Below are 22,476 nucleotides of genomic sequence, written 5' to 3' on the forward strand. Positions count from 1 at the left end.
TATCAGTTTGCATCGCATGGCCCAGAATCTTGCGCCACCAAGGCCGGGTCAGAGCCCCGCGTGGTTTCTTGGTGGCATCTTCTATACTCCTCTGTGAAGGAGATCATTGCATCGTCGCGCGAGTGCCCAAGGGACGACGGGGCAGCAGGATTGCTGCCATTATCCGGTGATTCCTCTGGGTGCGGATGATCGGATTGTTGGCCACTGGTTGAAGTCATGAACCGACGTCGTGCTGCTCGTAGTAGTAGCGGCGGCATGCCCGCACGCTAAATAGGGGTTGTTGCGTGGTAATAGGCCCAGGTGGGCGGAGTCGTGGTCGTAGAGGGAGTTTAGAGGTTGAGTAGGGGTGGTGGGTTTATATAGATATCAGACTGGTGGCAGGATCAGTAAAATCAGTAGGAATATGGGCAGGAAGAAGGACGGGAAAGGACGGGGAAAAGACCAGAAAGGAAGCAGGACATGAAGAAGGACAGAAAAGTCCGGTAATATAAGCTTGAACATGCGGGAGAATAAGTTTAGACCGCGAGACATAACAATCAACACCTTAGCCAAGCTTGGTATCCGAGAGTCATGATGACTGTTGAATTGGAACTCCCACGGGGCTGACATGTTTGCCTCACTTGACCATCACCCTAGACCGAACGTATCATACCGCAACTTTGTTACAAATACAACTCTTATGGCTATTCATACATGCTACAATCTCCCTGGCCTCTCGCCGGATTTTGCCCCCCCTCTCCTCGTGAAGGTCGATTGCCCCCTTTATTGAGGTGGAGGATGACTTTCAGTTTCTTTTGGTGCTTCTGTCGCCGCCGACGCCGTCTTGGATTCAAACAACTTGGGCGTAGGCACGTTCCACGCGGAAGTGTCCCCTTGAACGGTAGCCTTGTTCCTCGCCATAATCTCGCCAATCCTCTCGAGCATATCCGACGACAGCTCGGGCTTGCCGCGCGCGCGACGGGCATCGCGCAGCTCGCGGTTCAGCTCCTGCAGCGGCGTGCGCATAGAAGCCAGCGCATCAGCCGACGCCTTCTTAAGGGCCTTCTTCTCGGCCTCCTCGGCCTCCTTGCGCATAATGTATTCGTCTTCGTGGCGGGTACGGAAGCGGGAGTACTTGTTGCGGAGCTCGTCGATGACGGAGGCCGGCATGGGCGGGGAGAGGAGCGTGGGCACGAAGGTGGCGGCTTCGGCGTCGAGGCGGAGGGTGTCGCCGGGCTGGTCCTCGCGGACCTCGGCCTCGCGTTCGGGCCAGGGGATGGCGATGTTGGCGCCGGGGATGTAGCGGGTCCAGGCGCGCCAGCCGGTGGTGCGGGACCACTTTACGGGCCCGCGGGCAAGCTGGCGGACGACGACGTCGCGAGCTACGCCGGTCGCAGGGTCGACGATGGGGTGGACGAGGCGGATCGCGGAGATGGGGATGTTCATGGCTGCGTTTTGTGTTGTGGGAGCGTCGAGGAGGTTCTGGAAGGATTCGGGGACGTGGACGGTGACCTGTTGGGCGATTGATTAGCTTCGAGCTTCTCTCCCTCTCTCTTTCCAATGTTGCTTTGGTGCCCTGGCGGGAGAGAATCTGATTTTGTAGCCTCACCTTTCCAATCTCCTCCAACTGAACGGTGCCGTACTCGAGGTTGATGCTCGCGATGCGGTCAATCTTGCCCTTTTCGGGGCCCTCGAGAAGCACCACACGATCCTTGACGGCGAGGTTGAGGTATTCGACTCCGCCGGCCCATTCACACCGTGCCTCAATCTCGTCGGGCTTGAGCGGCGTCGAACGGCCCTGGCGATTCGTCTGGAGGGCTCCGTAGGTCTCGAACATGTCGCGGCGCGGGGCGAGGGGGCCGAGATCCCATTTCTCTTGACGGGCGAGGCGAGCCGCCTTGATGTCCTGGTTGAGCTCCGTGAGCATGTTCTTCTGGTCCCTGAAGCGCTGGGCCTTCTCGGCACCGCCCTCGCCGCGGGCGCGCTTCTTCATGCGCCGGGCAACCTGCTTCTCGGCCTGCACCGTGCGCTTGATGATTCTCTGCATCGTTGGCGGATGGCTCCCGGCCAATTGGGAAGGGTTTTCGGATTTGTTGGAACCTGTTCGGTCGTGTTGTCGAGATCGCCGGGGTCGGCGTCCGGTTGGGTAGCGGGTTCGGGGGTGGATTGAGGCGTCGGCGAAGCTGGAGCCGCGGTGGTCTGTCGTCGACGTCCTTGAATTAACGATTTGGAAATTTCAGACGGGTTGGGAAGCTTCAACGGCCCCTGCAGCTACGGGCCGGGGTCTGAGTGGGTTCATGGAGCGGTACGGATAATCAGAGGTGCCGGGACGCAACGCAGCGCAGGGGCCACCTGACAGCTGCCCTGGAACTGGGAAGCGAAAAGACCATCCCATTGTGTCGGTGCCAAGCTTGCAATGGACGGATGAATGAACAGACCCCACATCCCCCGGTCCCAGGGGAGATGGCGGTAAGTATCCGCTATCCAGTGCGACTTGGCTGGGTGACATTAACAAGGTGAGATAAGTTCTGATGCGCATGTAGGCTCAGTGCCGGCGCTTGCTCCGGCAACAAAGTATATCCATACGGCTTCTCGGGTGTTGACGAAAGAGAAAACGAGGGGCCACTGGACGATTTGCAAGCCATCAATTATTGCAATCTCCCTGTATCAAGCGGCTGCACTGCGCTGCGACCATAACCATCGTCCGAGCCCTATCCAAGGCCAACGATGCCATTATGCAGCACCTACGATGATCCCTCATGCGCCATGTCCCAGAATAGCCATGGGAAAGGGAAGATGCGGACGACGACTCGGAGTGGCTTGTGGAATCTTAGTCTAAACCCACCGATAGAGCCAGCAGATGGTTGCTTTTGACTTGACGAAATGAATGATTCGCCTCGGTCTCTGTCGATACAGTCTTGGTCGTTCAGCATTCAAACCAACACTGCTGGAGGACATGGCACGCATGGTCACAAGAACGTACAGCATCGGTGTCAAAAGCTGGTTGTTCGTTAGACCCCTATTTTCCCAGATCTTGGGACTCGAGGCTGGACAAGAGTTTCAAGGTGGTTGGTGACCGAGACATCTGCACACCCTTTTGACTGTCTTGCTCTATTTCCTTCCTAAAGATGGTGCGGCTGCTCCCTTCCCGTATTCAACATTTTGGTCGTCAGCTGGCGGAAGCTGTTCTTAGTGCCGTTGATTAGGATTCAGAGTCGCGGTCAGTCAGTGGCATGTCACATCAGTCAATCCACAGGCGCGCAGCGGCTCAGGAGCCGAGCGTCCAGCCCCGACGCACAGTCCCTGGCAGCAAGGCACTGTGAAGTGTGGTGGCAGGGGTTGAGTCCTAGATCCAGGACTATGAAGTTTGTACCGCCTCGCGGTGCGGCGCAAGCAGCATCCACCAAGGCGTCATCCCGAGGTACCTACACACGCGGATGACAACAAAAGCCGGACACCGGCTCTCTCGAGCCTCCGTGCCTGCTTCGTATTACTCTTGTTGAAAGCTTTCTGTATGGGTGAGAAATACCCGAAGAAGACAGCAGTGCCGAGACTGCTGAGAGAACCACTAATAAAGTGACTGGTAAGAGCGAGAAGACGGTCTTCTCGGTCACATGGACTAAGCGCAACGTACGGTCGGCGTTAAGAATCTCGGTACCGCAACACGGCGGGCAGAGATATGGTTCCGATCAACAATCATCTTCTCCGCCACGTACCTGTCCTGGTGGGTGCATATGCACGAATGGTCGCAGAGTGTGGAGGGATAGCTTGGAGCTTGTGCAGGCTAAGACTTGCCAGATCCAGCACGCACCAGAGGATTGCGCAGGGCAACGTATCGCTATCGAGAGGTTGTTCCTGTGGTGCTGGTCCCGGTAATCTTGACCGCAACGGTCCTGAATCAGTGGAATAGAAGCATGACTGGACCTAGGGCGTCTTGGTGTCAAGTGCATGTGGCTTCGCCTCACCTCACCGCAGATGGGAAGATCAGACTAAGAGATACCTAGTCCATTAGTTTGGCTCCCTCAGGAATCAGCAAAACAGCAGTTCCCGGATTGAGGCGGCGAATTTTGGCAAGTCGTCATGCTGCTCTACCAACTGCTTGTCATAGTTGTTAACGAGACTGGTAACTGTTGGCTTGTCCGTGGTCAACTCTTATTGTGACGGCGGATATGTGAATGATAATCTGACTTGGCCATTGCATACCGGGTTTCAGCCCAAGCTTGGACCCTGGGGATAGCGATTTTGGCCGATTCCCCGAGCTGGATTTGGTCGAGGTGTTCATGCTTGGGTCTAAGTACTACATCAGCGCAAAAGGGGTTTATGTCAAAGACATAAGGTAGGACGACAAAGAACTGGTGTCGGGATGCCACTGCTGTATCGTTGGTCGTTGGTCGGTGTGTCTTTGGCCCTGCACCTGGATCTGTGCCTGGAGAGGTGAAGAGTCCTGGATATTGAAAGGAAGGGCCGACGGGGCTAGAAGCCTACGATGCCCACAAGAGGATCAGAGTGAGACCAGGTTTTGCTCTCAGGCAAGGACGACAAACAGAGGAGGAACCGAGGGGTATTCGCGGATTGGAGGATGGATAGGTAAGGTAGGTAAGGCCAGTCAGCTCGGCACTTGATCAAAAGGCTTTGTTCGTCACCGGTTCCCTTGATCGCGAATGGTCTTGGTTGTCTGGCAACATGGCACGCCTGACTACCAAACATTGACATTGCAGATCAACCACTATCGACGCAGCTACCCTGCCTTATCCTTATCGCATCACGCTCGGCTTCCACATCTGTCACCCACCACTTTTGTACCTCCCGGTTGTCTGCCAGTACAACAGATCTGACAGAGGCACGCAAGCACGGTAGCTGCCTCTTGCTGTCTGCCGCCATCTGCAGTCATATTCTCTGTCCTTCTCCGGACCGGTCAGCATCGTCAGAAGTTTTGCTGAATCCTCCTTCCATAGGTACCTTACGTCACTGAAGCAGTCCGTACATGCGCCAACAACAGTGAGGTACCTTGCTGTTAAGCAGTTGGCAGGTGTGGTTCAGTGCACGAGATTCCCACAAGGCCAGCAAGACAGGGGCCAGACGACGGCGCAGTAGTGGAAGTCGCCACCCAATTGAAAGACATCGAGGTGAGGGAGCCCCCCAAAAAGCCACCCCGCCCCCTGTATCCGTAACGGCCCCTTCCTTCCAACCTGCAATTCAATTCGCCTTGTGTGGTTGCCTCAGGACCTGATTCTGTACCTTAATAATAAGGACACGCGCGCACTCACCCGCCAACCAAAAGAAAATAAGTACTGATTATATGAAGGCCACAGCAAAAAGATACCTGCTTCGTGGAAACTTACAGGGTAGGTAGGGAAAAAACAAGGACGCGGGCAACAGTCCCGGCTCCCTCTCATCACATTGGATTAGGATTCACTGGTCGGACAGCCCCGTTGCAGTCCAGTCTCGTCCCTCTGCCAGTGCCAGACCAAACTGCCAGCCCAGCCCAGTCATCGGTCAAACAAACCAGTCAGACGGAAGATTGAGGTCAACAATCAGCAGAGCAAAAGACACACACACAGAGAGAGAAAGAGAGAGAGAGAGAGAGAGAGAGAGGAGAAGCAGAGAGGCCAATTCAGTTCCCCGGCCCCATCCACCGTCACCGTTACCGTATCCTCGCCTTCAATTCAAATATTCAGCTGGGAAACACACACCAGTGACCGGATTACGACACACACCCATATACATATGCCTGGCAGAGGAAAAAGTACCTGATCTACCTGCTTTGTTAGTTACCTCCCTCACGGTGGGTATCGGGAAACACGATATCAGCACAACAGCATTTGATCCTCCACATCTTCTCTTACCTTGAGGTAAGGTTAAGATACTCTCGTCTCATCTCACTATCAAAGGGTACCGACCACTCAAGCCGCTATCCGAGGTACGTCAACACCGCGTGGTCCTGCAATACGCTTGCTTCTATCATGCTCTCTGCCTATGCTCGCTCGCTCTATCACTGCCTACCTGCCTATCTTGCCCCCTTACTCCGTGCTATTCTTCTCATGACTGTCCATCCCCGTCATCTTCTACAGCATCCAGCGATTGTGTATGTGTGTCTCCAGATGACACGGGAAACAAAAGTCAACAAAAGTCACTGCCAGAAAAACAAGCCCAGACCATCATCCCGTCCTGTCCTGCATCTGCCTGCACCTGCACCTCCTTACGAGGTAGGTACCTTGCCATGCCTAAAGGCTAAGGTACCTGGACCGGTACGGAGACCTCATTCCCCCTAGTCGCCTTTTTTTACGCAGTCAACTAGGCCTGTCTGCGCCTGCGTCTGCGCCTGCACCCTGTCCACTGGTCTGTCCTCCACCCAAATCTTCGTCTCCCTTTTCCCCCCATTTCCCACTGCAGCTGCCAGTGCCAGGCCTTCCCGCTCGCTCTCGCTGGCCCGGCTCCCTTCTTTTTTTTTTTTTTTTTTCCTTCCTTCTCACCTTCCTTCCCGCCTCTTCTGACACCACTCGCCGCCTACCTAGGTACTTTACCTTACCACCCGTCCACCCAGACCCAGGACCACCACCACGCACCACCCACCACACACCACACCCCCCAACACAAATCTGCCCTGCTGTTCCATTGCTTGCACCCGCGTCGTCGTCAAGTGAACTCCACCCGTAAGGTACTACTGTGACCTTACCTTACTTCTACCCATCCCATTCTCTTCCACCTTCAGATTCCCCCTTCCGACGCAGCTCTTCCTTCTCCATCTTCCTCGTCTCCGCCAACAAGCTCAACCTCCTCACAACCGACCGCAACTCAATCCGATCTCCATCGCTCGCTCACTTTCTTACTTTCACATCCAATACAGACACCATGGCTGAGATCCGCCGTAAGCTCGTCATCGTCGGCGACGGTGCCTGCGGTAAAACCTGCTTGTTGATGTGAGTATTGACCCGTCTCTCCCTCCCGCTCTCTGTCGTCTGTCTGCCTCCCTCTCCGCTTCCGCCTGGGCCCCCAGCGACAACCAATCCTGCATCGTCGCATCGCCGAAAAAAAATGAAAACACAGACAGACAATATCTCATCATCAAAGACTTCATCATGCTTACTAGTTCAACAGTGTCTTCTCCAAGGGTACCTTCCCTGAGGTAAGATTACCCTTTTCCCCCCACGCCGACGCGGCCTCCCGCCTCCTGTTTCCCCCATCACGAAGCCAGGCTGAGATGCATCAACCCATCAACAATCCAGCCAACCGATGCCACACCCGCCATTCAAGAATCCGTATCCGATCCCGCAATATTCTGACAACTAATTCAGGTCTACGTTCCCACCGTTTTCGAGAACTACGTCGCCGATGTCGAGGTTGATGGCAAGCACGTCGAGCTGGCCCTTTGGGATACGGCTGGCCAGGAAGATTACGACCGTCTCCGTCCCCTTTCTTACCCCGACTCCCACGTCATCCTGATCTGCTTCGCCGTCGACTCCCCCGACTCCCTCGACAACGTTCAGGAGAAGGTACGCTTATCTTTTTTCTTCTCTGCCCTTTTGGATTGAATGATTGCACTCGATAAGCAACTTTCGCTAACACGTGCACTTCTTCCCATAGTGGATCTCCGAGGTCCTGCATTTCTGCCAGGGTCTGCCCATCATTCTTGTCGGCTGCAAGAAGGATCTCCGCTACGACTCCAAGACGATTGAAGAGCTGCGTAAGACCAGCCAAAAGCCCGTCTCCCCTGAAGAGGTAAGCTCATCTTTCCCACTGGAACAGGGGCCGCCTCGGGCATTTAAAGATGCTCGGCGACCTCTGACGTCTCTCGCTGCCACGATTGCATGCTAATTTCGTTTATAGGGCGAGGAAGTCCGCAAGAAGATCGGTGCCTACAAGTACCTCGAGTGCTCCGCCAAGACGAACGAGGGTGTCCGCGAGGTTTTCGAGCACGCCACGCGCGCTGCTCTGCTCTCCCGCAGCCGGAGCAGCGGCAAGAAGCACAAGTGCTTGATGCTCTAAATACCCAATGGGCGAACTTCTCAAACCCTTTCTCCCTCTTCGACCACAACCCCCATTTGTAATCATCAAGGTCCCAGCCTCCATTGTCTTTTCCCAACTTTTCGGATGAGAAAGGGTTTTTGGTGGCGGTTTGGAAGGCGGGGGCAATATTTGCCTGCATAGGTTCTCGGAATTTGGAGTTTTGCTCAACATTGTGTCTCATAACCCACCTGGCACCATATCGATCGGCGTGTCACCGTATCTGGTTCTGCGGGGCGTCTTTTACTGAATCCATGTCATTTCCTGCCGAACGGTGACTGGGAGAAGCAACAGCTAGTCGCAATCCCCGCGAGAAGAAGCTGCGAGGAAAAGGATTTCTACTACGGATGTCTCTCACAGTCTCAGGGGAGGAAAGTGCTTGTTGGCTGGTGCGGCCGGCAGCTGCTGGGTGACGATGGACAGTGAGTTGTTTGGTAACCTCGGGGAACGGCGGTATGGCAACGGTCTTCAGCTGTGGAATCGGCTCGTCTGGCTGTAGTATTGCGACGAATCCGGCTACATCATAAATCTTGTCGTGTTATTTTTCTCTTTTGACGCCTCGCAGCTTTAGATGGCGGAGATGGACATGTGTTTCCTGGCTGCGTTTTCTTCTCTCTTGTCGATTCTCTCAATCCAGGTCTTTGATAACTCAAACCGCCCTCTGATCGTCCATTGCCATTCGCATTGATTATTGTATCGCCTTGTGCCCGTCGCAAAGTTGATCCACACTGACATCAGCTCTAGCTCCTCTACAGCATCGTCATCGCCGTCATTCTCACGTGTCAGGGGGTATAAAAGATGAGATGAAAAATGGACAGAGACCAGGCACCAGATCTCGAAGTGTGAGGTCGCGACACGGAAAGGTAAGGTAGCCCAGGCAACACGGGGTTATATCGGTGATGTTATTGGGATGGAAGTCGCGGTATGCAGTCCACTGGACTCTTGCCTGGTTTGTCCTTTTACCAACAGGACGGCACATGACGGTAATGAGTTTCTAAACATAGGCGACTTTAAGACGTATAGGTGAATGGTTTTATGGTAGCCGTTGCTCTGAAAGTTGGGTAGCGGTGTCACGTTGATGACACTGCCCCGCCTCTGATGAAGGGGATGGCCCTGCTTGATTATTTGGACGAGGGGGACTAAGTGTGTGATGCTACGGGAACGCGTATATGGGCATGTATAGAATTTGAATTCTCAAAAGGGGGTATTTATTTGGTTTGGTTTATTCTCATGCGTACGGGGGGGACGAGAGTAAGTCTTGTCTCTCTGGAGATGGTTCGTCAAAAAGTGGAGAAGACGACGGTGAAGTCACGACATGAGCTGGAAAGTCAAGTCATGATTCAGACTGGGTGAACCTCCTGTCCGAACCCCCGTGCGTTTGTTGGCTGGATGAGCAATGACAATAACACAGCATTGTGTGTAAAGGAGTGTGGGGGTCTGTTCCCGATCTCATTCCATTCCGTCTATAAGTCTCGTCCAACTCTCAGTCCACATTGTCAGATGACATTTCTTTTGCGATTAGCATAGCATTTCGCTACTGAGCCGCGATTTCGCAAAGACTGAAAGACTGAATTTTACGCAGGGCAGGTCTATGTGTGGAGCAATTATATGTTAGTTGTATGTTTGTTGATTAGAAGTGAGGGGAGAGAGGGGCCGCAAGGTTCGGATGAGAGGCGAGGTGATGGATATGAGGGGTTCGAGTATGAGAGGTCTAGAAGAGTGTGAGTGAGGCTTACAGCGCCGCAAGAGGAGCAGGTCTTTGCGGTAGAGGCAGTGGCGGCGCCGCACTTGGGGCAGGCGCTGGTGTGGGCGTTGGTCATGGGCTGCATGTTTGCGGTGATTTGGTTGTGTGATGTGTTGTTGGTGATTTTTGTGTTTCTTGTGTGAGTAGCAAGTTGTTGTGAATTTGCGAAGATGAGACGAGAGAGAGGGAGGGGAGACGATGGAAGACGATGGTGGAAAGCGGGGTTCTTATTATTCTTCAACTTCTTCAGTCCGCGCGCGAGGCGGCGGCGGCGGCGTGGTTCAATAATCTGCCTATTCCCCCCTCCTTCCAGTTTTACCAGTGACCAACGCAGAAGCTACCCTGAGATACCACACTGGGTTTTTTTGCTCGTGACCCTCTTTGTCTCTCCAGCTATCGGGCCTGCGGTGACTTTGTGAGGTCCCCTACCTGCCTCCTTACGGTTGGAGTCTGTAATTCGGAAGTGGGAAGGGTAGGTAGGTAGTGGAGGTGGTGTGGGCTGTGTGAGCTTACGGATGGGTTGTCATGCGAGATGGACGGCTTCTCGTTGGCTAGGCATGAAGAGGGATGGGGGGGGGGGGCACTGGGGGTGAACGCCTTACGCTTTCCTCTGAGAAGCTACCTTATTAGTAGGGAGAGGGTCGCTTTTTGGGAAGCGGTGGGCTGGCGGGCTGGGTGTCGTGCAGCGGAAGAGGGGACACGTTTGGGGCGGTCTTGGTTAGTTGTCATACGTTCGGGATGGGCCTTGGAGCGATTCGTCGTCGTGTACTTGGATAGGTGTGCAGTAATAGGTGAGGTGGTTGGTGGAGTGTGGGCAGCGGCGGCGTCGTCGGCGGCGGGCGCGCGATGCGTGTATAGCGTAAAGGTTTAGGTAGATAGGCAAGTAGGTAGGCAGGCAGGCAAGCAAGTGCGAAAGAGATCGGGTGGTTGGAACATTTCGGACGACTGAGCGTATCTTTGGCAGTTTGGGATGCTAGAAGGCGTCCAATGATTGTGGTGACAGTGGTTCGGAAACGCCCATCTGGGCATCCGAAAGTAGGGCGACATTTGAATGCGCCGAGGCAAGGTAGGCAAAGTTGTTGGCATCAGCTATGCATGTTGATCGGATGTCGACAAGTGCGGTTTCAGAGAGGTTCTGTAAGAGTCGACATGCATCAGAAGGGTGATCTGACTGGGTGTTTGGAGATATCTGCAGCGCCGAGAAGCGCAGGCGGGAAACTAAATGTACTTTCTCGTACTTCCATTCTTTAGAGAGACGCTTGGGTCGTTGCCTGCCCGGAAGGACGCAGCTTCTGGCATATAACTGTCCAAGGTAGAAGGTGAGATGGGCAGCAAGTCATGCGCGGAAAGTCCGACGGAAAGTAAGTACTCAATTCTCCATGCCTTACCTACCTCACTGGGCAAGGTACTACCGGTGTTACCTCCTGCCCTTCGGAAGCGGCCGCCGGTGTCGTGTGGACTATCCGTACCTGTCGGGTCGGGCGACTCGGGGCGTGAGATAAGCGACCGTTTATCCCGCGCGCCCCCCGTGCTTTTCTGCCCAGGCCGCACCGTTCACAACTGACACCACACGCCCCCAATCCCCGGATCCTTACCCCGTTTCTGTCAAAACGACCAAACAACGCCCGAGAGGACCGGAGGCGGCGGGAGTCACACACACACACATCGAGTCGATTCATCCGAAAGGCGTGCGCCGTTCGAAGGGAGGCTACTTTCATGGTCAGTAGCCAAAGTCAAGCAGAAAACCATGGAGCTGCCCAGAAAACGGGCACCCAGGCGAAGGGATGATCGCGTTATACTCCACTTTGTACGTTAAACCTCAAATTCACAATCACTTGGAATGACTACTTATCTGTTTCCTATTTTCAACCTTTCTACGTTGGAGAAATAAAATTCCATTTAGTAATTATTTCCTTAGGACTATGACTGCTTCTACGCCTCGGTTTTTGAAAACCGAGACCCTCGGCTAAAGGCGCTGCCCTTGGGGGTGAAGCAAAAGAACATCCTGGCCACGTGCAACTATGTCGCTCGCAAGCAAGGGGTCAAGAAGCTCATGCTCATCACGGAAGCCAAGCGGCTCTGCCCGAATCTCGTCATCATCGAGGGCGAGGATCTGACGCCCTTTCGGGATATGAGCAAGAAGCTTTTTGGCTTCATGAGGGGTTACTCGTGGAATCGCAAGGCGGAGAGGTTGGGGTTTGATGAAGTTTTCATGGGTGTGTGTGCTTTGGCACGTAAGAAACGTGAAAAGGGGGTCAAGTTGGCTGACTGTGGACAGATGTCACGGATATCATTAACTACAACATGTTCTGCCTCAACCGGGCCTCGCTATCAGAGTCATTCTTCCACCTTTCCAAGAAGGACCCCGAAAAGGGGTTCTTATGTGACTTGACCAAAGTTGCGGGCTGCGTATATGGAAAGATACCTGATATAGGAGACCTTGATAACTCTGCCCACGTTCGTCTGCTTCTGGCGAGCCACCTGGCCTTCCACCTGCGCATGAAGCTCGAGGAGGACTTTGGCTTCACGGCCTCGGTCGGGGTATCGACAAACAAGCTGCTCAGCAAGCTCGTGGGGAGTGTAAACAAGCCGCGTAACCAGACGACACTGATGTCATTCGACGATGCCGTCGTCACCGAGTTCATGGATGCGCACTCTGTCAGAAAAGTCCCCGGCATCGGCTTCAAGACGTCGCGCGCGTTGGAGGAAAAGTACCTCGCGACGCCCCTGGGATCCGACGACGCCGACAGAGAGACATCGCCACTAAAAGTCTACGACGTGCGGACCCACGAGCAGACTTCGCCCGACGCGCTGGAGAAGCTGCTCGGCGGTCCTGGTTCTGAACGGGGTATCGGCGAGAGGGTATGGGGTCTCTTACACGGGGTCGACGACACGGAGGTGAAGGACGCGAGCGATGTGCCGTCACAGATTAGCATCGAAGACACGTACAAGGGTTTGGAGAGCATGAGTCAGATTGAAGGCGAGCTACGCAAGATATCTGCTTCTCTCATCCGGCGGATGCGGACGGATCTCCTGACAGGCGACAGCAGCAACGACTCAATCGACCCGGGCGGTCAGAGATGGATTGCGCACCCCAAGACACTAAGACTTTCCATTCGGCAATGGCCTTCTTCTGATGCGCCGCCGGGGACGTCGTGGCATTCACACCCGGATTTCCAACGTATTTCCCGATCCCAGCCTCTTCCTAATTTTATCTTCAATACAAAAGAGACACCCGATTCCTTAGCGGAGCGACTGACGACGGAAATCCTGCTTCCCACGATGAAGAAGTTTTTTCCGGCTGGCCATAAGTGGAACCTGCAGCTTATGAATGTCTGCGTCGCGAATTTGGCCGCTAGTGGGAGTGAGGCCGGGCCAGGTGTAGGGCGGGATATCTCTGCCATGTTCCGCAAGCAGGATGACGTTCTCCGACAGTGGAAGATTGACACGGCCATCGTGGAAGACGATGACGGAGATGGCGGCGGCGGTGGTGGTGATACTCAACGCCAATCAATCTCAGATGACGAGGTTGAAGAGATGGAGGTGGAAGAGTTTTATGATGACGGCGGATCATGGGAAGGCGACGAAGTGACGGCGCGGTGTCCATTGTGCGGCCACTCCATACCGCCCTTTGCCCTCGCTGCCCATGCGAGATTCCACGACTTTGAGGACTGAAGAAAGTCTGGGTCTGTTCTTCTAGAACGCACAGAGGGAGCAGTACACGGACGGGAGACTGGGGAGGTCTGATGCGAAGGGAGAGTACGTTGACGGCAGAGGGTCCATATCTCTGGTAGGCCTTAGGAGGCCGTCCTCTGCGTCGTAGAAGGTCTCCTCCTCTTCTTCATCGATGGAGCAGACTTCGGATGACCAGTCGTTGTCGTCGTCATCGCTGTTGTTGTTGTGGTCGCTGCCGACGCAGGTCTCATCTGAAGAATAGATGCTGGAGGGTGCGTTGGACCTAGCTGAGAGGCGACTAACAGCCCCTTCACGGAATGGGAACCTCTCTTCGGGGTTGAAGTTGCCGCTGAGGTCTCGGATTACTTGCATCTCTGGCTGGTGGTCAACGAGGGTCTCATCCGAGGACATCCAGTCGTGAATGTCTGCGTTCTTCATGAGAGTTTGGGGGCTTTTGCGTCTGAGGATCCTGCACCAGAGGCACTGTTTCTGGCCGCCGTTCCTCCTGCTGCTACTGTCCCTACCGACACGAAGTCCCTTGGCCTTGGCCTTGAGGGCTGTGTAGCGGTTGTGCAGACGGATGGCGAACCTGATGGCCATTATAGATGGTTATGTTGGTGGGATTGGAGTAGGTAAGAGTAGACCAGACTTATGAAGGCCAAGTGCGTGGTAGGAAGAATGATTGGATTTCTTCAATGAAGAGAAGTAACCAGAGGACTTGTATGTGTAAAGAGCGGGATACAGCATAGCATTCTTGGGAGTTCTTTGGGCTGGGGCCTGTGCTTATAAACCATGGGTTCGTAGTAGGATATCCAGAGAGGTGTGTTAAAGACAGTCTAAACAGGTTCCTGAGTTGAGTAGGCTTCGCGACGGCGCGCGAGCGGCTATCATTGTGGAAAGTTTGATGTGGAAGGTTTTATAATACAACGGTTCAAGGCCGCACATGAACATGCTCGAGATGGTGCACCTACCTGCCTCATTATATCCCGCCGTCCTGGCGCAGTTTTTACGAGCATGTTCGAGACCCTATTTGTGAGACTATGATCTACATCTGTGGTGGTTTACTTTGACCAATGGAGTCAATTAAGGGGTCAAGGTACTTGAGTGTCTGTATCTAGAGCAACATGGAAAAATGACGTGTAAACCTAGTTGCCTTTCCAGTTCTTCGGCAACCCCCACAAGCAGAAGCCACCGCCAGATGGGAGGAGTAGAAGCTACCACATTTGCTGAAGGTTGGTATGCTTTCCGAATTTGACGGTTCGAGGCCATTTAATCCATGGACAGATGAGACGCACCTTCTGAGAGTTCCTGGTAAAGGAAGAACTCAGATAAAATAGTACTGTTTATTCTAGGTTCCTTGTTATTAAGGGAATCCAAAACTGGACTTCGTGAGTCACAAGTACGGCTAGGTGGCGCTGAACACAAATGGCAGCGATAGATAGTTAGGAAAACGATCGGGCATCAAGCAAGTGTGAATTTTTACCGCTGGCGAGACAGGGTAAGCTACGAACCTAATCACCATCACACCATCACAGCCCAAGAGATGCTGGCAACAAGAGGTTGTGGCTAATGCCAGATAGATCCAAGTTCTCTTGGAGGAGGGACCGGCAATACTATGCCTCGAAACCGAGTTTGAAGAGAGATAAGTACAGTCCGAGTCCTTGCTCGAGAAGACGGATCTCCTCGGCGGATTAATTTCTGGCAGCATCTTCAATGATATCGGCGAGAGCGGGAGAGACCGAAAGTGATTCAGACTGGACTTGAAATGAAGGCATGGCCGAGATAGCATCGTGGCATAATCGGTATTTGCAGGTCACATATGCTTCACCAGCCCCAAAGAGGTAGGTGAGCCTTATGCAGCTGCCTTCCCTTCCTGCCTTCCTTCCTCGAGGCACCACCCGAGGGTATATAGTCCAACCCAACGCGACTTCCTGTCACCAGCACCCATCCGGATTGGCCGGGTGGTTTGCACTCTGACGCAGAGATGTTAAAACAAATACTCCGATGAAGCCGTGCTGGCCCGAGGGGCGCGCTGTTCGAATCTGGGCAGGGGCGTGAAGTATAAGGTCAGTTATCCACCTCCCTACAACCTTTCCTTTTTCATCTTTTTTTTTTCCCTTCTTAGTCTTACTTTAGGCTTTAGATCCCCTTGCTTAGAGCAGTTCCTTTCCTCGGGGGTTGGAATTGACAAGTTGATGTGGCTAGAAATTCTATAATACCCTCGTCCGGAAGAAAGTCTCCGAATTGTTTGCTGTACCTCTTCCTCATAGATTTGGCAGTAGCTGAAAAGTCTTTGCTGCCTTCAGGGCTCAGAGACAAATGAGACGAAAACCATCTCCCTCCAAGCTTCCAGTCCCAGGCCGCAGAGTGGCAGTGTCAACTCTTATACAAGACGCGTTATATATGGATGCATGTTTTACTCCTAGACAGTCACGGTCGTATAAGCATACTCAGTTCTCTATCGAATGTTGTCACTTTGAAGACCTTTGATCCGGCATTTCGAGAATAACATCTGGTAAAGACGGTGGAACAAGATATCAAAAACTAGACTTTTACAACAAGAGAACCTATCCAGCGCTACGTTACAAAGACACAACCATCTTCAGATCATACATCCATCCACTCATTCAATTGTAATCAAACTAAAGCGGCCCAGATAACCTCATCCAGATATCCCCCGACAAAAGAGAATGGCATAAGTCGTTACTGTCATATCTTCATTCACCCTTCTCCCCCATTCTTCTTTTCGTCGTTGGTGAACAGCCCCAATACAACCTTCGTCTTTGAGACAGAAACAAAGCATCCTTGGATCAAATCACCGGAACGACCGATGAGATCCCCCATCAACGCTCGACCCCCTTCCCCCAGCCGACCCCTTTCGACTATACACGTCCTCCCACGTAGGACCCTTGTCACCACCGCCGCCGCCGCCGCCGCCGCGGCGCCTTGCATTCCCCGGAGACCGCGGCGACTCATCCCTTGACTCCGGACCGCGATGCCCGTCCCGGTCTCGACCAGAATACACCCCGTAATTAGCATCAGCCCCGCCGCGGATATCATACGACGAAGGCGAAGGCGACGCCGCACCGCCACCGCCGCTGACATGGTGCTGCGAGATGGAGGGAAGCGACGCGGTATACCTATTCGTCGGCGGCGGGCTCCGCTGTCGTTGAGAGGAAGTCGAGTGCCGACCGACCGGAGGGGGAGGCAAGTCGCGATGTCTAGGCAAGGAAACGCCCGCGTCCGAGTTGGCGCGCGGGAGACGTGCCGGGTGCGGTTCGACGCGGTGAGCACCACGATCGTACGTCCTAGACCGGTGCGGGAGGGATGCGGGACGCTTGGGAAGGTCGCTGCCGGACCGTCGGGAGTGTGTGTTGGCCTCCGGGAACCTGGTCACGTCCTGGGGCGGTGGGGCCGGTCGAGACTTGGGGATGGACGGCAGGGGCGGCGCGACGTCCTCTAGGCAATCCCACATGGCCTCGTCGGTGATCTTGCGGACTTTTTTATCGTGGGTCTCTGGGAAGAGGTGCCGGGATAGCTGTCTGGGGAGTCTCTCTGGTTTGCCGTTGAGGAGGGGTCCGTCGGCGTTGATAGGGAGGGCGGTCATGATAGCATGTAGACGTCTGGCTTCCGCGTCTGGGTAGGCGAGGATGCTGCTGATCATCCATTTGGCGAAGCCTGCGGGTGTCAAGCCGGGGGTGTTGGGGTGAGATCTGGGTGCGGCCTGGACGAGGTGGTATTGACAGTCTAGATCTTGGTACAAGAACTCGATTCGCTCCAAGGCGTCTTTGGACCGAGACTTAAAGATGTCTGGTGACAAGTCAGCACTCTATTCCGAACCATGAATCAGAAAGGCCAATTACCCTCATATTGGAACCTCTCAGGCTCGACTTTGTATGTGGTGTACAGTATCAGCATCTTCTCAGGGGTAACGACGAGTGTCTCAGACGACCCAAACTCCGTAATCTAAGGTTCATGTTAGCCGCACCGAAACTCATAGAGAAGGCCGCAGGTGGCGTACCATAAAGTTAGCGAGGCCTCTGAGCACGCTATTCAGTCGGTTGGTAGGATATCCTTCCGAGTCAAACAACACGCCCCACGCCTTGTCAACACTACTCAGCTCAACTCGAGGCGACGCAGGAGCAGTCGGCGAGACCTCGTCTTCATTGTCCGTTTCAACACGCGGTTGGCAATGGATGACCGGTGATGCCCTCTTTCTAAAGTGAACCCCCCTTTGTTGAGGGCTGATGGGCGGGGTGGACTGAGGCGCAGGAACGGGAACCGACGTTGGCGGCGGTTGTTGCTGTTGCGGAGGAGGAGGCGCCGACGAAGATTTTGCGTGTGCGAGTTCCGGACTGTGATCTCTCGGCGATGAGGTCTTGGAGGCGCCAAGTGTATCGATAATGGAAGGGGGCGGGCTGGGATACGCCGGCGTGAAGGCGGAATTCTGGCTGGATAAAGGGGGATACCGAGCTGCGTCGGCGCGGGTGACGGTCTCACTGGTCTTTAATTGAGCAACTTGAGCGACTTGGGCAACTGAACAATATGATCAGTAAACGACAGCTTTCCAAACACAGAACTCAACAAGACTGACCTTCTTCTTTGATAATCTTCCTCAACTCCTCCAACATATCAGTCGGCATGCTACCAAGACTATCGCGAGGTTTCGAAGTGAGCGTTTCCATAATCAAGCCCTCCGAACCCTGCTGCTGCTGCTGCTCATCCGCCCGGATTCCGTGACCATGGCTCCCCTTTTGTTGCCCCCAGCCGCACTCCCCAGCAGCCCGCCCTGGTGACAGCGGGGAAAGCTCTTCCGGCTCCGGGTGGCCCGCGTGATCTCTCGGCAGGGACCAGTTCGTCGTGGTGTTCAGCCTTGGCCGCACGGCCTTGCCAGCCGGGGTGGTAGTCATGTCCGGTTGCCGGTTACCGATGTTATTGCTACTGGATATGCCGTCTGCCGCAGCATGCGAACTTCCGCAAAGCTCAGACTAGATCGTTTGTACGATGGCAAACAGCAAGGAGTGTGTAAGATTGGATGGAACCAGGGCGATTGGGTTGTTGGCGCGATAGAAATGGTAGCCGTATATACCGAGCGAATAGACAACGAAAAGGGGCAGACCGAAGCGACGGTGAGATAGACAGCAGAAAAGGCGGGAATAGTTATAGACCCATACCCTCTTCGGACGCCGATGGGACACTTGTGAGAGCTCCCCAATGAGGTGTTGACATCTATTTCCCCTCGCGTCAGGTGGGTTGATAAGGTGCAGCACGAAGGTATGAAGGGTCGATCACGGAGGCAACACCACGAGCGGCATGGGTGATGCGGAAAAGTGCATTTTCAAAATGCGAGGGATAAGAATGTGGTGTTGCCCTCACTCAGGAGACAGGAGGGAGAAATTGGCATAATAGATGCGAGAAAAAAGGAAATCAGCAGGCTGCGTGTACGTGGTGGTAGCTCGTACAAAGTAGTCGGGCGAAGGCAGCGTAGAGGCCACACAAAGTTGCCCTTTTCCTGCTGTGCACTGTTTCTCCAACGAGGTCCATCCCTGTCCCATTGGGCCGCAAAGTTGTCTGCATGGCAATGTCATGGCCTGGTACACGGCACGTCGGTAGCGTTTCGATGCGTCACCGAAGGAAGCTGAGATGAAAAAGGAAGTCGTCTGGTGGGATTCCCCCACGTCAGAGTGTCCAGGATGTGGCCGTCGCCAAAGGATGCGATGACATCGGGAGGGTTTCGATCTTGAGGCCACACGCGTTCGGGAAGCTGAAAGTTTACGCCTGGGATGGAAACTAGACCAAAGATTCATTATTCCCTCCGTTTCGAGTTGCCGTGTCCCAAGTCATGGTTCCCGTGTCGCTTAAGATACCTTAGCTTGAATCGCGTTGGACAATCCAAGTCAGGCGACGCCGTGTTTGCTTGTTGGCCTTGAGCCGGCAGTCAGCGCGGGCGTCCGATTGCTAAAGTTTTTCTTGGAGTTTTGTTGTGGTGCCACCAAGCGATCCCCGATAAGAACACAGGCCTCGGATTGAGACGCAGCTTGAAGGGGAGAGGGCTCTTTAGATGTGATGCGGATGCGGAAGCTTTCGATAGTGCGGTGTGGGTTGCTGCATGTAAGTGCAGAAGACAAAGAACGATACCATGGGTGACCCCCCGGAATTGGGCCGTGACGCTCCGGATGTCCTGTTGGCCGTTCGCGGCAAGGCGTCCACCGAGATTTCTGATAGAAAGTGGTTCGCATGTCCGCGCGGCAGGCCGCTTGTAATCGAGATCTATTAATCCTGACATTTAACAGCCAATGATTCCGACTGAGTCTACTGCTTCCGCGTTTGCTGGCGAATTATGGTCAGAGCGGTAGTTCTGAGACAACCCTAACCGCCCGTGAAGATTAAAAAGACCCGACAGGAAATGAGACAACTCGGTCTGTGAGAGAGGGAAGCTCCGATCGAACACACTCGTTCATGTCTTGAACATGTGGGGGTCCCGTTCGCCCCGTCCCGATCCTCGAGCCGGACGCAACTGAGTAACAGCGAGTCAATCCCCATTAACTCGGTAAGCTTCGTGTGGTCAGCAGAGATAAGTGGGAGCGATATCGGTGGGAATAAAAAAAAGACGCTGAATAAATAACTATGTTACACCGTTATATGTTACTGGGGCTTTGTCCAACCCGAGTCCAGATCGAATGCTCGCCAGCTAATGCACTTACAAAACTCCCAACCGATTTTCTGCTTCCTTCTTCATGCTTTGTACAACAGGTCCAAGAAGCCGTTGGCCAAGTCAACAACTACGCTCTTGTTCGGCAGGGATCCGGCAACACCATACAAAGCAGCCGAGTCACCGACGGCCTTGCCCTTGACACCCTTACCCTCAACGGCGCGAACTCTCTCCTTTTCCTTCTCGGCCTCGACAACAGCCTCAAGATCGGCCAACAACTTCTCGTAGACCTTGGTAATTGGCAGAGTAACGGCGACGTGGATTGCGGGAGGGTTCTGAAGAGCGTTCAAGTGCCAGCCCTTCTCTGACATGCCGTCGGCAATGTCGTAAACGTTGAGATTCTTAGCGGTGAAGGCGACAACGGATACCAAAGGTTTGCCCAGAATCTCTAGCTCGTTATCCAGCGCTGGTGTCTCGCGAATCTTCTCAATGATTTTCTTGGTAGTGCCGACGATCTTGACACAAGCGTCAATGTAACCAGCCTCACCGACCTTCATCAAACTAGCCCAGCAACCGGCAATCAGGGCACCTGGACGCGAGCCGGCCATACCAGGAGAACCGTACACACCGCCAGACCAATCTGGCGACACGTAGTACTGGTATTTGCGGAGTTCCGCGGACCTGTACAAAACCGTAGAGTTGCCCTTGGGCGCAAATCCATATTTGTGAGTGTCGCAGCTGATGCTCGTGACTCCCTTGAGACGGAAATCAAAGAGCTCGGTCTCAAAACCGGCTTTGTCCAAGAAAGGAACCATGAAGGAACCGAGACAGCAGTCGACGTGGAGGCACAGCTTCTTCTTGATAGCCAACTTGGACAGAGCGCTGATGTCATCGATGATACCGTGAGGGAAGTTCGGTGCGGAACCAACCAAGAGGACAGTGTTGCTATTGATCAGGCGGGAGACCGCGCGGACATCGACTTGGTAGTTGGGCGCAGGGCAGGAAACGTAGTGGATCTTGATCTTGAAGTAGTCACCTGCCTTGCGGAACGCAGTGTGGGCGGTTTCGGGCAGGATCCTAGTGCGCGTCAGCAGGAAAGATCACAAGAACATAGCCTCAGAAAGCGAACGTACATCTCAGGCTCAGTGATACCCTTCTCAAAGTACCCTCTTTGGCGCGCGCCGAGGCAGGCCGACAAGATACTGTCGGTACCACCGCTGGTGGTGGCACCGGCAGCGCCGGGAGGAGCGTTGAACATGGACAGAACCATGGAAACAACCTCAGCCTCCATCTTCCTCACGCCTGGGAAGACATCCGGGTGAATGGGATTCGCGACGGTGAACTTGCCAAACGCCTCAGTCTGCAGCTTCAACAGCTCGTCCTCGCCGTGGTAGACAGCGCCAGAGACGAAGCCATCCTCCCATCTCGTGTGGTCCATGTTCGCCAGAGTATCGAGCTCCTTTCGGACGTCGTCTTCGGACCAGCCCTCCTTGGGTAGGGTCAGGTATCGGGTGAGGTTCGCGGGGATCATCTTGGTCTGCAGTTTCGCCATGGTCTCGTTGACCTGCTTCTGGACCTGGCCGCGGACGCCGGGGGCGCGCAGGAAGTAGCCGTACAGAACTCTGCGGATATCAATGTAGATTTCGACAATGCTGCCAATCAGGCCGCGGCCCTTGAGCTTCAGGAACGTCTTGCGCGTCCATCGCCAGACGAAGAGGAAGAAGATGATGTTGCGCAACCTACGGCCCGGGAGTCCTCGAGGTTAGCCGATGCCGAGGTTACTTCGGGAGAGATACCGAAGTGGTAAGATGAAAGCATTGGCAACTCACAAGTCGAGGTTCAGGACCAACAGGGGACTCGCTTGCCGACTACGCTTGACTTGGTTCAGTCCTTCACGCAAGCTTGCGGGAATGCGGGAGCTGCCGGGCATCTTGTCTACTGCCGTTGTTGTAGCTCGGCACGGTGGGGTGTTACGATTCGCGACAAGCAAGCAATGCAGATGGAAATCGTGGAAGACGGAGAGCAACCGAGGTGGATGCGAATTCCAATTTATAAATGCGCCGAGTAGAAGGGAATGCGAACGAGGGGGCTCAAGAGAGGAAAAAAAGAATTGGAGACTGGGGGACGGGACGAAGATCAAGGCTAGGAGTTGGAACTTTGGAAGGTTCCGACGTTAACAACGCCACAGCAAGAGCATCACCGGCGACCGGGGTCAAGGAAGGAGAGGTTAGAGGGTCTTTGCTGTGCAAGTGCTGTGGTAAGCAGAGCCAACGGCTGGATCCCGAGGAGCAGAAAATCGTGGGGCATGGCGTCTTCTTGATTATTTCTTAGCGCCGTTTACCCCTGTCAGTGCAGCGAAGATAGCGGAGTACCTTCTGGAGCTCTGGAGCGCCGCTTCTCTCTGGGGGAGCATTGCCGCCAT

The 22,476-nt window shown here is 54.2% G+C and overlaps 6 protein-coding genes across 6 annotated transcripts; 2 read left to right on the forward strand and 4 right to left on the reverse strand.

Annotated features, from left to right (window-relative positions):
- Window positions 1–762: 762 nt before the first annotated feature.
- BDZ83DRAFT_695150 (KOW domain-containing protein) lies at window positions 763–2,233 on the reverse strand (the record flags this gene model as incomplete). Its single annotated transcript, XM_060511351.1, has 2 exons — window positions 1,589–2,233; window positions 763–1,491 (listed from the first exon to the last, which is right to left on the reverse strand). Exons 1-2 carry the CDS (start codon window positions 2,024–2,026, stop codon window positions 763–765), a joined length of 1,167 nt encoding a protein of 388 aa, XP_060367263.1. The 5' UTR covers window positions 2,027–2,233.
- Window positions 2,234–6,831: 4,598 nt separating this feature from the next.
- On the forward strand, window positions 6,832–7,965 carry BDZ83DRAFT_572999 (ras family protein; the record flags this gene model as incomplete). The annotated part of the gene is made up of 5 exons (XM_060504579.1): window positions 6,832–6,899; window positions 7,078–7,105; window positions 7,275–7,472; window positions 7,564–7,698; window positions 7,807–7,965. 5 exons carry the CDS (start codon window positions 6,832–6,834, stop codon window positions 7,963–7,965), a joined length of 588 nt encoding a protein of 195 aa, XP_060367264.1.
- A 3,418-nt stretch (window positions 7,966–11,383) lies between these two features.
- BDZ83DRAFT_221874 (impB/mucB/samB family protein) lies at window positions 11,384–13,413 on the forward strand. Its single transcript, XM_060501754.1, has 3 exons — window positions 11,384–11,534; window positions 11,646–11,943; window positions 12,006–13,413. The coding sequence occupies exons 1-3, from the start codon at window positions 11,475–11,477 to the stop codon at window positions 13,400–13,402; spliced, it is 1,755 nt and encodes a 584-aa protein (XP_060367265.1). The 5' UTR covers window positions 11,384–11,474; the 3' UTR covers window positions 13,403–13,413.
- A 10-nt stretch (window positions 13,414–13,423) lies between these two features.
- BDZ83DRAFT_750225 (uncharacterized protein) lies at window positions 13,424–14,002 on the reverse strand (the record flags this gene model as incomplete). Its single annotated transcript, XM_060513895.1, has 1 exon — window positions 13,424–14,002. One exon carries the CDS (start codon window positions 14,000–14,002, stop codon window positions 13,424–13,426), a length of 579 nt encoding a protein of 192 aa, XP_060367266.1.
- Window positions 14,003–16,217: 2,215 nt separating this feature from the next.
- Window positions 16,218–18,312, reverse strand: BDZ83DRAFT_717950 (uncharacterized protein; the record flags this gene model as incomplete). Its single annotated transcript, XM_060512004.1, has 4 exons — window positions 16,218–17,212; window positions 17,266–17,368; window positions 17,424–17,938; window positions 17,997–18,312. The coding sequence occupies 4 exons, from the start codon at window positions 18,310–18,312 to the stop codon at window positions 16,218–16,220; spliced, it is 1,929 nt and encodes a 642-aa protein (XP_060367267.1).
- A 1,729-nt stretch (window positions 18,313–20,041) lies between these two features.
- BDZ83DRAFT_221835 (pyridoxal phosphate-dependent transferase) lies at window positions 20,042–22,179 on the reverse strand. Its single transcript, XM_060501753.1, has 3 exons — window positions 21,884–22,179; window positions 21,188–21,793; window positions 20,042–21,131 (listed from the first exon to the last, which is right to left on the reverse strand). Exons 1-3 carry the CDS (start codon window positions 21,982–21,984, stop codon window positions 20,138–20,140), a joined length of 1,701 nt encoding a protein of 566 aa, XP_060367268.1. The 5' UTR covers window positions 21,985–22,179; the 3' UTR covers window positions 20,042–20,137.
- Between the last annotated feature and the right edge of the window lie 297 nt (window positions 22,180–22,476).

The sequence above is a fragment of the Colletotrichum acutatum genome (assembly GCF_030867785.1).
Source record: "Colletotrichum acutatum strain CBS 112980 chromosome Unknown BDZ83scaffold_26, whole genome shotgun sequence".
NCBI classification, from domain to species: domain Eukaryota; kingdom Fungi; phylum Ascomycota; class Sordariomycetes; order Glomerellales; family Glomerellaceae; genus Colletotrichum; species Colletotrichum acutatum.

What these genes read in the sequence shown, in the direction of transcription:
- BDZ83DRAFT_221835 (XM_060501753.1), bottom strand. Translation starts at nt 21,984, where the DNA reads ATGCCCGGCAGCTCCCGCATTCCCGCAAGCTTGCGTGAAGGACTGAAC. An exon ending in TTGGTCCTGAACCTCGACTT is followed by an intron (nt 21,794 to 21,883) that starts GTGAGTTGCCAA and finishes CCCGGGCCGTAG; the next exon opens with GTTGCGCAACATCATCTTCT. An exon ending in GGTATCACTGAGCCTGAGAT is followed by an intron (nt 21,132 to 21,187) that starts GTACGTTCGCTT and finishes GACGCGCACTAG; the next exon opens with GATCCTGCCCGAAACCGCCC.
- BDZ83DRAFT_221874 (XM_060501754.1), top strand. Translation starts at nt 11,475, where the DNA reads ATGGAGCTGCCCAGAAAACGGGCACCCAGGCGAAGGGATGATCGCGTT. An exon ending in ATCGCGTTATACTCCACTTT is followed by an intron (nt 11,535 to 11,645) that starts GTACGTTAAACC and finishes TTATTTCCTTAG; the next exon opens with GACTATGACTGCTTCTACGC. An exon ending in GTTTGATGAAGTTTTCATGG is followed by an intron (nt 11,944 to 12,005) that starts GTGTGTGTGCTT and finishes GACTGTGGACAG; the next exon opens with ATGTCACGGATATCATTAAC.